The 14,674-nt window shown below is 38.3% G+C and overlaps 1 protein-coding gene across 1 annotated transcript; it reads right to left on the minus strand.

Annotated features, from left to right (window-relative positions):
- Nucleotides 1–4,200: 4,200 nt before the first annotated feature.
- C7974DRAFT_313276 (gluconolactonase) lies at nt 4,201–5,908 on the minus strand (the record flags this gene model as incomplete). The annotated part of the gene is made up of 8 exons (XM_046138402.1): nt 4,201–4,421; nt 4,490–4,559; nt 4,702–4,772; nt 4,828–5,040; nt 5,107–5,177; nt 5,231–5,473; nt 5,543–5,697; nt 5,747–5,908. 8 exons carry the CDS (start codon nt 5,906–5,908, stop codon nt 4,201–4,203), a joined length of 1,206 nt encoding a protein of 401 aa, XP_045996716.1.
- Between the last annotated feature and the right edge of the window lie 8,766 nt (nt 5,909–14,674).

Genomic DNA, 14,674 nt, shown 5'->3' on the forward strand with positions numbered 1-14,674 from the left:
GAACAATCTGTTATTGTGGCTAAGATGCCAGAGTTGACTTATGGAGTTCATAGCTTTCATAACCCTTGGATAGCTCCGAATCTAGACTTGGGGTCGCGTCCAAAATAGGCTGAAGTTCTGAGGATTACCCTTTGGAAAACTAGCAACGTCTAGGTGTTTCTTGGTGTATGTCTTAAGCTCTTGCTCCTATGCAGTGGCTTCTGCCTCTAGAACGACACTACGAATAATAACGCACCCTGTCTAACGGACAGTGTTAGCAAGTCTAGCAGGCAAACGACCGCTATTGGCCTTAATGTCCGTGAAATTAATCTCAGGGATTGACTTTGGGCCTAGGCGACTGATCCTCTTAGTCTCAGCTCTCAAAGCCTTGGTAAGCTGCCTGTACGACTCAATAAGCTGTTCTTTATGCTCTAGCCTAATGATAGACTTCTTAAGCTTCGAGAATCTCTCTTCTAAGAGTAGGCAGCTGCATAATATATAGAGCGAATTAGCGTTTAAAGTTGCACTGTTTTGGATTCAGAGAATGGATTAGGTGAATCTTTGCTTATAGATAGTTGTCCTAGACATGCTTGAACTGATAGAGACTTATTTTAATATAAATTGCCTGTTGTTAGATCAATAAAAAGTATAAATAAGGGAACTCGCGGAAGGTTTTAATTGTTAAAAACGGTTTCCTTCCCCGCTCTATACGCGATTAAAAACAAGTCCACAATACTATCACAGCCTTTACAGTTTCCTCCCTATGTCATCTCATATCTTGCCTATAGGGCGACTTCGAGCAGCGCGCTAAGAGATAGGGAAGGCGAATCTTCGGTTGGATTGTATCGCGCGTAGAGTGCAGACAGCTTAAACGCCCCGCTTACTTTTGGATAGTACTACCTTAGTATAGCTTAGACGTAGCAACTTTCTCCCTGCTAAATATCTAGTCAGAGCTCAGGCGGGCTAGCTTAGTACAGTGCCTTATAACTTGAAACAATCTCATGATAGGGATTCACTGCTGCATCTACTTTGTGATTGGTTAATTAAACCGTCTAGACAAATGGAGGTAAGTTGTGCTCGCCACGTCTATGCAACCGCATGTTGCTTTTTATTAGTATTAACGACTTAACTATTGTTGTCAAAGTTATAGATCGATGGTAAGCCATATGTGTCTAGAAGCACTTGGCATTGTCCAAGCCCACGTTGGAGATGCACGCAACTTTCGATCCTGATCGGCACCTCGGTGTTTTATTCTCTTAAATCATAATTTTCTTTTAGGCATGATCTAGAGTGTTACAGAACCAGAGGCATTTATAGGCTAGAGCAAATCATCTTCTAAGTTTGCAAAGAAACATTGACTAAGGAATCAGTCAATGCGTGCGATATGCTGCGAGTAACATAAAAACGGTAAGGTATCCTGAACTCAGTCTTATTAAGTGTGCTTATGTACGTTTTCCTCTCACCTGCAGTTAGAACTAACCCCTTATCTTAGGTAAACAGCATCCTATCCAAATAGTTCTAGGGGCTTTCCCCTAGCAAATCATTCCTAGAGAAACGATCTAGAAGTAAGTTCAGGCGTAATATAGGAAGAGCTGCAAATTTGAACCGATTAGCAAGCTAAGATATTATACTACGATAAGTGTCTAGAATAGATTTTCAAGTCTGATATATATCGTCATTGATACTAGAAAGGAGTGCTGTAATGATGAAGCTTCCTATAGTGGCTATGCTTGACTTGCAATCTGAAAATTCAAGATTAGTAGCTGTTTAAGCAAGAACAAAGCGATACTTAGCGTTATGATGCGACAGACTTACAGCTCAGCTAAAGTCCGTTATGGTTCTGTCCAAGAAGGTCTTCCAGGACCTGGAATAAGTCTTTGAACAAGACCTCTTCTCTATGGAGGTTATAGTACGATGTACCTCCTACGCAAGCAAAGACTGCGCGTTGGATTGAGAGGGCAATGCCATAATACGCAAAGACAAAGGCGTAATCTAGGTTAGGAGGTTAACACGCATTTTATAATATAGTCCGGCTCGATTGTCTTGATTTACTAACTATTAATCACTTGGCCTGGGCGAAGCAGATCTATCCCCTGCTGCGCGGCACAGTTGCTTAGCTCGACTTAGCAAGCGGTAGCACGAGTCAGTGCTTCCTGTGGGGACATTGCGCACGGGTTTGTTTCAATTGTGTAAAACATATTAAGGACCTTGGCTAGCACTGGAGCTATTGCATAAAGTCTGACGAAGGCTCGCACGTGATCCTCTGATAGGTAGCTTCCAGGCGTGAAATCTTTGGTAATAAGCGGCAAAACACTATACTGGTTGTTATCTATATAACTAGGTCGTCCTAGCCAATGAGCTAGCCTAGGAATCTGCACGTCAGTCCTGATTAAAGAGTAAATCAGGGTGCTGTGCTCAGGTTTTGCGCTTACTATTTGTCTTGCATATACACTGCCTACCACAGGATCTGGCGCGATTTTCTCTCGTACTGTGAAATATTCCAGCTTGTTGGCTCTACATGAATCCCAACCTCCTAGGCGAGCGCCATAAGCTGTGGGTACATTAGTAAGACTTCCTTGAGGAGAAGAGCAGCTAAAGCGGACATAATCTGCGCAGGAACTATGTGACAGAGAAAGGCCACATACCTGGCAGGTCAGGGACTAGAATCTAGGATAATTTGGCTCACGAACGCGAATAGGTGGAGCTTGTAGAAGGAGCAGTAGGGCTTGGATTGTCTGTAGAGATGGCGTTCTCGCTTCCAGAGTTAATGCTCTGTACAAAAGCTTGTAAAGACAGTCTCTTGAGATGGGTTCAAAATCCTGTAAAGCAGAAGACAGGTGCTAGTAGCAGGCTGCCGCGTAATATATGGCCCCCAAGAGCGTAGAAGGCACAGAACCTGCATAGATAGTAGCCTCAAGAGCAGATTAACCCTCTAGTATAGGAAGACTTGGGTGTACGTAGCGGTAGTATAAGTCGACCAAATCTTGTTGGAAGGGCTCTATGATTCTATCAACCTCCTCAAGCGTGTTCACGTCTTCAGCGCGATTAAGAAGCGCATTTAGATATGACTATATAGTATGTTAGCAACATCAATATTGTGAAGCACTGAAATGTTATACAGTAAAGTAGGCGGGTAAGACCTTGTCAGCGTACACTTTCAGCACCTGCCAGTTGGTGCTGCTAAATTAATTGCTGCGCTCAAACAGGAGATGCCTCAAAAGATAGACATCCTGATTGCTGCTATTACCAACGTATAAGACGGTGCGGTTGGGATCTATAGTGGTTTGGTAAGAGTTATGTCTACCGAAGCCTCGTTCTTGCGCGGACTGTTTGGCTGCAGGACTACTTAGGGGTGTGGCAACGTCTAAGGTAGCAGGAGCACTTAAGATCGTTGGAGAATCTAAAGAGGCCGACGGAGGCAGAGTAGCGGTCTTGTTGAGGCAAATTCGAGGCGATTGAAGCGCTTGCTGCGATTGCGACTACTGGATAGACTGTAACGGACGAAGCGGCTGTTGCTTTGGTCTCTTCACAGGAGGCGCCGACTTGAAGGTATATAACATACTGCGATGTTGACACAAGGTGCACTCTCTTTGATTAATATCAACGATGCATGCGACGCGATGTTGCCTGCAGCAATCACACCTATAATGAATAGCTTAGCACATGCAGAAAGTAGACAGACAAAGGCACGGACGGAGGATGTTTTTTGGATCAGTAAGGCCTTGAACTTAGCAAGCCTAATTCCGCAATGTCCTGCACAGAAGGGATCTCAGGCATGGCTTAGGGGTGAAGCCGCTGGAAGACGTGCGGTGGCGGATGCGGTGTGAAATGGAGCGCAACGCAGAATGTAGGCGGGCGAAAGATGGCCTCAGGGCGCTCACGTAACAGAAGCGAGATAGTTACGTGCGCATGCAGGGCGGACACGTCTACTAGCAACAACTCGATTAGCTGCAAACGTCATGCTCCCCCTTAGTACCCGGTAGCCAAGGTCAAATCTACAGTAGCCAGCCACCATTGGGCGCGGGGTAAGTATCCCAACTGCGCATAGGAGCTTCTTTGAGCGGCTAGGCACTAGATCGGTGCCAACTCACATGCTAGGGTGATGCAAGCGGTGTCGCATTGTGTACGTTTCGATTTGCCAGGTTGAGCAGACTGTGCAAGACACTATTGAATGCTACGTCTTTTGTCCTCAACCTCTCTTACCATCTAAAGGTCCCTGCTCTAACAAATGCTGTGGACTGGTTCGCCACCTTCTGCTGCAATTGTGGCGTACCACAATTTCGTCTTAGACAAGATAACCAGGCGGCCACCATAAGCAAACATGAAGTTGGCTGAAGTCACGCTAGTGTAGATTTTACCTAGCAACTTGCCTGAAGGGTTGTACACTATGACCCCCTCGGCATTACTGACGTAGAGATTGCTGTTGTGGTTGCAGTGGAGACCTGCAGAGCAAGAATGCGCTGTTAGCATGGGCTATCTTAGCTTCAGCACGCATCTAGCTTCTTCTTACTGTCAGGGATGCCTTGGTGCACTATAGTGAATACCTTGCGATTATCAAAAGTGCTGTCTAGCTGGACATCCTACTGGTAGCTGGAGAAGCTTGCTTAGCCTTGATACTGAGTTAAAAAGCAGTAGAGAAATAAAGACAAAGCTAACAGGCCCTCTTCTCTTCTAGTAACCTGATCCTCATACTTACATAGTAGCCGGTGTAGTCTAGTTAACTCCTATTAAAGCAAGATCAGTACTAGAGTTGGCAACATAGGCTTTGTTACTGTCAGGAGAGAATGTGATACCTGATGTTGTTCAATTCAGCGACTATATTTTACCATTCAATGCTCATTAGCCTACTGTTTGGTTGACCTACAAAGTTATCCGCTACCACGGTCAGTGCTCCCGTGTCTGGGTTGAACCGATAAACTTGATTTGGCAAAGCTGGAGGAGGTTGGAAGTATTGTAGATAGGCGTAGGTGGTGTCGGTAAAGTAAAGTTCACTGTTTTTGGGGTGAACCATAACGTTATTAATGGAGTTGAATTGTCGGCCGTAGAAGCTGGTAAGGATGACTGCATCCGCGTTTTGTCTCAGCGGGATCTCGGAAACGGTATGTCATGGAATATAGAGGTATAGACCTGTCGCATTGTAAGGCGCCTCTGGGTTCACGATTAAGATCGCAGGGCCAATGTCCTCTCCTATGCCCTGTCTAACCTAAACTATCTGGCCTCTAAAGTTAACAGCACCTAGATGCGACTAGACCGGGTTAGAATTGCACGCTGCAGTACGCTGTATCCAGATTTCAGAGACTTACTGTTTGGGTTGATAACCTTGGGGTATTTGCCGATGATGGTTACATTCACATTAGGCGCGCTGCCACGTTTAGCAGCTGTGGCAGCTTCCTCTATTGATATTTTTTGTATAACTGAAGATTTGTTCAGTCTAGTCCTAGCTGCAAGCGCACCTGCGTTTTGGCTGAAGAATATTTTGTCTTGGTCTGGGTACCTGCGCAGATGAGATTGCTTAGCTGACAGCGCAGGGCGTTTAGAGGAGATCGTATGCGTTGGGACATACCATGTCGCCGCCTTGTGAAAGATGGGATCGCTATTCGTCTCATGGACCAAGGTCAAAGTCGGATTTTCACCAATGATGGATAGGAAATCTTTGTTGTAAACGTGAAAAGGCTTTGCGCGTAGTGACTTGTAGGTGCTTCCTGGAGGAAGGAAAACCTATAGTGTACTTCAGTGCGACGCTTTTGTTCTTAATTGTGCATCTTACCGTCGACCAGTTGGCTAAGCTTGGACTCAGCACATTATGCGCCCTGGCGATATCAAGCTGGTTGATAAGCTGAGCTTGATCAGGAATGCTTTGGTAGTTGCCTATCTTGGCTATAGCAAAGGAGCCTGCAGCGAATGCTGCCAAGCATGTTGGATTCTTCATCTCGAAGATTCTACACATCTCCTGGCTTTGTGGTTTTGACTAGGCCTGGAGAAATATTAGTGAAAAGCAATGAAACTGAGACGATAAGCTTGGAGCAGGCTGTCAAACTGGTCTGCTTTTGAGAGAGGTTATGTATTAACTCCTGGAAGAGAATCGATACAGTCAATGCGCTACCATTATAAAATCTTGCTTGGATCTTGTGGATTGTTAACCTACAGATGTGCGCAGATAGGCGTAGCATTAGCTAATAAACCGAAAAGAATAGACGAGTGATTTAAAAATATAGCGCGGATATCCCACTACCTTTCTCACTGATACTTTAAATGGATTTATAGGGGTTAGATGTTTAGGCTGCAATGTAACTGCTTCTAGTATAGCCATTCTGTCTTAACTGCAGTGCTTGACTAATAGAGGCGGTACGTTATAGTCTCTAAGAAAATATGCGTGCTAATCAAGCCCTCGGCATGATTCTCCACCGCTAGGATTGACCCGCACCGCTAATGCGGGCACTAACCACATCCTGCTAACTAGTGCAACCAGTTAGCTGGAAGGAGTCGCCCCGCGGACAACTTCTACTCTAAACCACAATCCCTGTCACTAGCACAACATGCTCCTGCATATACATATAACAAATATGTAAGCTAACAAATAAATTTAGGGCTGCTGCAACTCTACTTTATAATTGACCAAGACAGTATTAGTCTCACAGTAGACTACAACTACGCTCTTTGCTATAGAAACTGCTATATCCTGACTATACTGTGCACTAAGAAGACCATTGACGCTTATGATCTTCTCTTTGGGTCTGCAGAGCACTACCATGCCAACTGTTTTGAGAGCCTTCAAGCTGGACACCACATTCAGAAAACTTGATATCAGGCTAGATACGCCTATTGTTCACGATTCTATTTATCCTAGAGATTCCTATGACGGAAGCCTTCAGGTGCGTGGAAGGGTAGTGTTAATAAACGACTGCAACTTTCAAGTAAAAGAGATAACAATGTTACTTGAGGGAAGTAGTCGAGTGTTATAGGTATTCACTGATAGTCTTTACATATTTAACACAAGTGCTGAGCAAAACAGGTGGTACACTAATATAATGAATCATTAGCATATTAAGAGCAAACATGTTTTTATGTTGAAGCGAATACGTTTATGTGCATTATTAACATCATCAAGCGCTCTGCGACTATTCTCTGTCAGCCCTAGAAACTATGTTTGGCCTTTTGTGTTTGAACTCGGTCCACATCCTCCTGAGTCTGTCAATGGGTTGGGAGATATTCGTGTAATATATTGTGTAAAGGCTATAGTAGTCACTGCCGGTTATTTGTCAAGGAATCTTAACACAACTACACAAATAAAGGTCATGCGGACAAGGGAGAATAAGGTGCTGGATCTACTAGAGTTGAACCAGGTAACGTTGAAAGATCTATCTGAAATATTGTTGTTACTAAAACATGTAGTTTGAGTCTAGTGTTTGGAAAAACAAGCTTTATTACCAAGTTACTGCACCGCCACAATATCACCATTGGGGGCAATCTCTTGCAGTTCACTTCGAATTTCCGCCACTAGAGAAAAGCGTTAGCGTTGAACGCATAGTAGTGCGATTTCATGAACAGATGTACTTGAAAGCTTGCACGAAGAATCGCGATCTTTTTCATTGTACCAATTTGGTTGTTTCGCAAGTCAAGGCAAGCTTGGCGAACAACCCTACTTTGATTCTGAGCGATCTCTACAATGCCTCCGGCGAGCATAGATTCAAGATTGAAGTACTGTTGCCACAATCTTTAAGAGTTTGTAGGCAATCAGTTGCTTAAGATCGAATCCGTATTAGGCACAACCTTGAGATGGAGCTGCACATACGCAACAACCTTGGAGCGGTCTAAAAGGTAAATCAGTTTGTCGTAGTCCATAATTTCACTCAGCTGATCACCACAGATCTCACTCCGATTCCTATATCATCTCTTCTTTCCCTATGATATCATATTCGACACGGATAACGTCGCTTCCTTAAGTGGACGACCGCCTGGTCAACAATGGGACACTGACACCATGGAGGAAGCTTTAGCTGCTCCTCCTATGTTTGGAGATCATTACACTGACCCAATATTTCGCCCGGGTCTTGTGGTACGAACGGTTGGTGGTCAAGGGCGTCAGGTTGGGCGCCAACAGGAATTCGACTGCCACCTGTTACTTTGTACGACACGGCCTCTACACTTCATGCGTCCTGTTGAGCTCACATAATGGTCTGAGTATGTATGGTATCCGCGAAACGTATGTTTTGTCACTAAGTCTTTGCCTATAGTCAAGCCTTTCTCACTGAACCCTTGTGCCTTGACCGAGTCCCGAGTTATAACACTGCACTCTGCACACCAGAAACTTATACTGATATATTTGACCAGAGACCGGCATACACAGAACGAGAATAGAGCACAGTCAAACAACGAAGCGATTCCCAAGAGGCTATAACTATAAAGCCGAAGAAATTCACGCCTTCAAATACAGGGGTTATTTTTAGCAAACTTCCTAATAACTCTAAGTGTATAAAAGATAGAGCTTAGGTATCTTATATAATTAATTGTTATAGTTACTTTATGTATATATTTACCTCTACTAATATAACGTAGAGTATAAGCGAGTGACGCACACAAGCGAGTGACGCACCCTAACAAACTATTGGGCCCTCCTGCCTTTAAAGCTCAATGGACTAACCACCTGACCTTAAATTGCTCTCAAAAGATGACAGAATTAAGCTTGCACTTCAAGCAATTAAGAAGCCTTAAGAGCTAAGCGTGTGACGCGCTGCTACAGTCTATATGGTCTCTAAGGCAACTCTCTGCAGCCAATGCGCTGGGAGGCAGTTAACACGCGATACCTAACCCAAATCATTAAACCTATAGAAAACAGAAGAGAGGGCACTTATGCAGTATATTAGGAAGCTTGACACCTAAGGATTTGCCCTAACACTCTATTATATTAAAGATATAGCTAATTAACTACGCGCTATATATAGTGTAAAGCCTATTAGCGTCTATTAGGCTTTAAACTTTGTTAAACGTGAGCCTAGGCTTAAATTGCGTATAACTTAACAGAGGGATCGCTAGAGAGTCCTATGCAGCAATCTAGGGGCTATTAGGCCCTAGTTTAACCTAGTTTAGAATATTAAGGCTAAGTACAGCATCCTAGATAAAGATACTTATAACTTTAATAAGAATAGCTTTACTATAGGCATTAGAAACTATGTTAAAGTAGTTACTATATTAGAGAGATATACTAAGCCTATTAGGTTGCAATAGGGAGACTGTAAGTAGGTAACTTTTATTGCTATAATTAACGCGATAGGCTAGGTAATTATACCCTACCTTATCTTTAAAGTAAAGAACTATAACGCATCCTAGTACTCTAATTTAAGGTCTTAATAGTGTATTAGGGTTAGTAATAATAGCTAGACTATAAATAATATTAGTATAGCCTAGTTAAGGCACTTTATTAAGCAGATTAAGGGCTAGAGGGTAGGTAGCTATATGCTGCTAATAATTAACAGCTATAAAAGCTATAAGTTACTTACCTTCTAGAATCTTTATAAGGAGAATAAGATAATTACTCTATATATGCCTCTATACTTAATATATATTACATAGCTACTTAATATAGGCTGTTTTACCCCTTTAAAGTAGGAGTATAGTAAAGAGATTAAAGTCTTAGTAATAGACTATATTAGCTAAATTAATAAGAAAGCCTTTATTATAACGTTTATAAAGGTTTTTAAGAAGGTGTTCTTAAAGGTAAATATTATATTAAGCTTTAAGATAACTAGCTTAGTGCCTAATAACCTATTAGTAGTGCTATTAAAGCTTAATATTAAGCTTTAGACGCTAACACTACCTCTACTAGGGGGGGCCTAATAGAACCCTAAGACACCTACTAACACTAATAAGATAGAGTCTTAATTAGTGCTGCTTCGCGATTATATTTAAAAGTACTAAGGATTATTACTAACTCTAATAGTAGAGATTATTAATTAGCTATAGAGAGGTACTATAATACTACTATATAAGTAGATATTATTAGCAGCCTAAGTGCTATAGCTTAAAGTATTAAATAAGGCTACTTCTAAGTATAAATTATATAAAGGAAAGTAGATTTAGAAGAGTAGAGATCTATTAAAGGAACAGGTAGAGGATTTAATAGCCTAATATAATGTTAAGGTATAGGTAGAGAGGAAAATATATAAGAGTAGAGCCTAAATAGGTATAAGCAAGTAGGGTAAAAGGCACTATAAGCGCTATAGTAAGACAGGGCATAACTTGCGTATATATAAGAAAGATATAGTAGATATTAGTAATTAAGAATATCTACTATAGGTTATAATATAATATTATAGTATTATATAATTATAATTAGTAGGCCTAATAGTTTATTAGGGTATATTACTTGCTTATATATATTACTTGCTTATACTCTATATTATATATAAAACTTTTTATACTTTAATAGCTTATTAGCTAAGTAAGTAATATACTATAGTAGAGTGTTAGTTACCTAGCAAGAGGCCTAGCGTTCTATTAGGATAGGATATAAGGAGTAGGCATATAATATAGAGCTATAGCTTAAAGATAAGTCCTAATAGACTATTAGAGGGGGATATATAATATACTATACTTTAAATATAAATATTCCTACTACTATAAATTAGCATCTCTAGCGCATTTTAAACTAGCATCTCTTTAGATTAAAAGTCTAAAGGCATTATTATTACCTTAGAGCCTAATAGTCTATTAGACTCTACTCTAAGCCTATTTACTTCTATTTATATACTTTCTCTTTCTTTCTTCTTCTCTATCTAGATATAACTAAGAAATAGGTATAATATAGTATAATAAGTTAGCTAATATAAAAGAGAGTCTTATATTCTAACCTAAGAATATAATATATATATAGATATAAGATTACCTTCTAGTAAGGGGGGTAATAATAAACTAATAATAAGTCTAATACCCCTTTAGTAGTAGTAATAAGAAGGAAGTAAACTTATATAATAATAGCCTTATAGTATGTCTAATTATCTATTAGGCTAGCCCTTTAAAAGGAATAGAACTAAATAGTATATCTTTAGTAGTTCTAGAATACCTTGTTAATTATTATAATTATAATATATGCTTTAATTTTACTTATCCTATTAATTATTAAAAATAAGCTCTAAGCTATAACTAATACTAACTAGAACTATAGTCTAATAAGCTTAATAAAGAATAGTATTACTGCTATACTTCTAGGCGCTAAAAATACTATAGGCTAATTAGTGTTAGACACCTTTATATAGTAACCTATAACTAATAAGCTATTAGTAATAAGTAATAATTTTTAAGCTTTTCTTATAGATATTATAAAAGAAGTAAGCTATATAGTATAGTCTAATGCTTAACGCACCTATATAAATAAAAAGGCACTCTTTGCTAACGTCCCCCTTATATTTAATAGAGATAATATTACCTTATTCTTTAAAGAGCTTAAGTAGTAGTCTAGGTTCTATTAATAGACTATTAGAGACTAGATCTTATAACTTCTTAGTTACTATAATTATACTTAATAAGATATTATTAAGATAAGTATAACTAACTTTACTACTATATAGAACTCTAATAACTAGTTAGGTATAAAAGAAGTAATAAAGAAATAATTCTATAACCTTAACTAAGTATAGTAGGAAGAAACTAAGGAATCTCTTAGAGTATAGTATATAATATACTTAGTAATAGTAAATATGCCTTTATAAAGCTACCTAGATAGCTTTAGGCCTAGATTTAACTAATACCTTAAAGTAGGTATAGTCTTAGAAGTATATAAAGGGTTCTACCTAGTAAAAGAACTTAGTAAGTAATAACTTAATAAGCTATTAAATAAGTTTAAGCTAACTATAATAAAGCTAGAAGAATTTAGTTATACTAAGGTTAAACCCTTTCTAAGTAAGGTAGCTTCTAAGGAAGTAGAGATTAAAATATTTAACCTAGCCTTTAAGAAATAGGCAAGACTAAGCTCTAATAGACTATTAGCTAATAACTTATTAGAAACTATAGGATTACTACTATTCTAACCTATATAAATAGATCTAAGCAAGGTACTTAAGTAACCCTAAGAAGAATATAAAGTATAGATGCTACTAGGCTATAAGCCTACCTAAGGGGAGGTAGATAACTTAATTAAGAAATTCTTATAAGTTAAGCTTAATAGAATAAACTTATTCTTAGTAGTATAGGCTCTATAGAAGGTAGAACTATTAGCTAACTTAGAAGTATAAAAGGAAGTTATAATAGCAGTAAACTAAGTAAATACGCCCTAATTAGCTATTAGGACTTTACTAGTAATAGTTAGCTATGCTATATTAATAAATAATTTCTAACTAGCTCTATACTAACTAAGCTATAACGCTCTAGCGCTAAGAGACCTAATAGACTGTTATGCCTATAGAAAGCAAGAGCATATAGCTACTAATTATAAAGATTATACTAAGTTAATTTAAAACAAGTAGATATACCTTAATCTAAGAAACTGCTTAGCATAGAGGATATAAGAAAATCTAAAAGAAGAAGTATAGAGTATAAATAGAATAGTAATTATACTATTAATTATAGAAGGTATTAAGAGCTAGCTTTAAGTAAGTAGGTATTAGGTAGTTAACCTACTTATTATAGTAAACCTATATAAATAAGAAAATAAGTAGTAAGGAGTTATTAGAATTATAAGTAATATAATTATAATAGATAATAATAGTATATAGGCAGTAGGGCTTCTAGAAGAAGATAACTATAGAAGGAATATTAAGTTTATAATAATAGAAATAAGCTTAAGACTATAGGTTAATATAATTAAAACTAGATATAAGAAGGTAGCTACTTCTAAGGTAGTATTAGAGCACGTGCCTATAGTTTAAAATAGAAGGTAGAGAGAGGATAAATAGGTTAATATTAAGCTAGCTAATAATAAGATAGAAGTTAATATAGGTATATAGTAAGCGGGCTAGTATACTAAGCGGGCTACTTTTGCTAAGACTATACTAAAACTTAACCTATTATAGCCTAAAATACTATAAATTAGCGCTATATAAGGGAAAATAAGCTATAGTATTACTTAGAAACCTTATCTACTCTATTCTTGCACGTTTGCGCGTTATGCCTACTCTCTCTATACTATCTATAGCATTGTTAAGATAGTTTACCTCCTTTAGCGCGCACTTACTTCTTTACCCTCTTACTATTACTACGCGCCCTAAACTCCTGCAAAGCAGTTAACTGCTAGCCTTCTTTAACTGCAAGGCTTCCTTTAGTATAAATATGCCTTCTTTTATATAATTTTTATTATATAGCAGCCTTATTAGCTGCTTAAAGCTTGCTAATTTCCTATTGTGCTAAAACTAGCTTATATATAATAATTGCTGCCCCCTTTAATACCTTCTTAAACGCCTTAACTATTAATATAGGAGAGCTATTTATATGCCTCTAAATCCTTGTCTTTATAAGCATTAATTATAACCTAAGTTCTAGGGTATTGCTTAGGGTTTGCAACTGCTAGGGCTTATTATTTATAGGGAGTAGTAGTATTAGAGTGCGCAGCTTTATATTAAGAGTTAATATAACCTATTCTAGGTTATAAGGGACTAGTCCTGCGCCTTAGAACCCTCCCTAGATATTACTAGGGGTAATAGCTTTCTTATAAGCTGCTTTAAAGTATAGCAGGAACTTCTACTTTATAATATAGTTAATCTAGTTACATATAAGCTTATTAACCTTATCTCTATATGCCTTCTTTAGAGGGCTAAAATAAGCCACGTTAAGGGGCTATAGGAGGTATAATAAGTGCGTAGGCATATATAGGGTTATAATCTTATAATCCTTATAGTATTGCTTAAATTCTGCAGAGTTATAGCTCCTATAACTATTAATAATTAGTAAATAGTAGGTGCTAATAGTATATGTCTTTATATACCTATTAAAGTGCTTTAACTAGTTAAAACTAAGCTTATTAGTAGTCTAGCTATTTTTAGAGATAGCAATAGTCTAATCTTAGGGCAGGTTATTATCCTTATACTAGTTAGATAGGTGTTAGCAGGCTTTAAAGATAATATAGGGCGGAATAGCCTATCCTATAGCATTAATACCCTTAATAACTATTACCTACTCCTAGTTGCCTAGCTAGACCTACTTTGCTTGTCCTAGCTTCTCTGCATCTATAATAATAACTCTAGTAGATATCTAGCCTATTATAAAGCCTGTCTTGTTAAAGTTATATATATTATTATCTAGGATACTATACTTAGCTTTAATATTAGCTACTAGGCTAAACTAGCCCTAGATTACTGCAGGATCCTTGTAGAGGGCTTGCTTATAGTTATACTTGCGATTAAAGACTATTTTAAGCTCCTCCTAACGCGAAATAAACCTACTAGCCTACCTTAGGCTAATAGAGGCTAAACCGCGCTCTTTTTATAGAGAATTAGCTATATTAGCTATAATTATAAGCTAAGGGGACTCTCCTTACATAACTAGCTTAAGTATGCATATAATAATTACCTGCTTCTTAGCGCTAGTTAGATTATATAAGTTAGCTATAGTATTAACGCGTAAAGGTTATCCTGCGCGTTAATAGTCTAGTATAGTTTAAGAGACTCTATAGATAGCTATAGCACGTTGCACTAGGAGTTTTGCGTCTTGTTTAAGAGCTTAAAGCGCAAGCTAGATCTAACACTCTTTTAACGCGTTTAAAACAGAG

The sequence above is a fragment of the Boeremia exigua genome (genome assembly GCF_020726555.1).
Source record: "Boeremia exigua strain MPI-SDFR-AT-0100 chromosome Unknown C7974scaffold_7, whole genome shotgun sequence".
Lineage (NCBI taxonomy): Eukaryota > Fungi > Ascomycota > Dothideomycetes > Pleosporales > Didymellaceae > Boeremia > Boeremia exigua.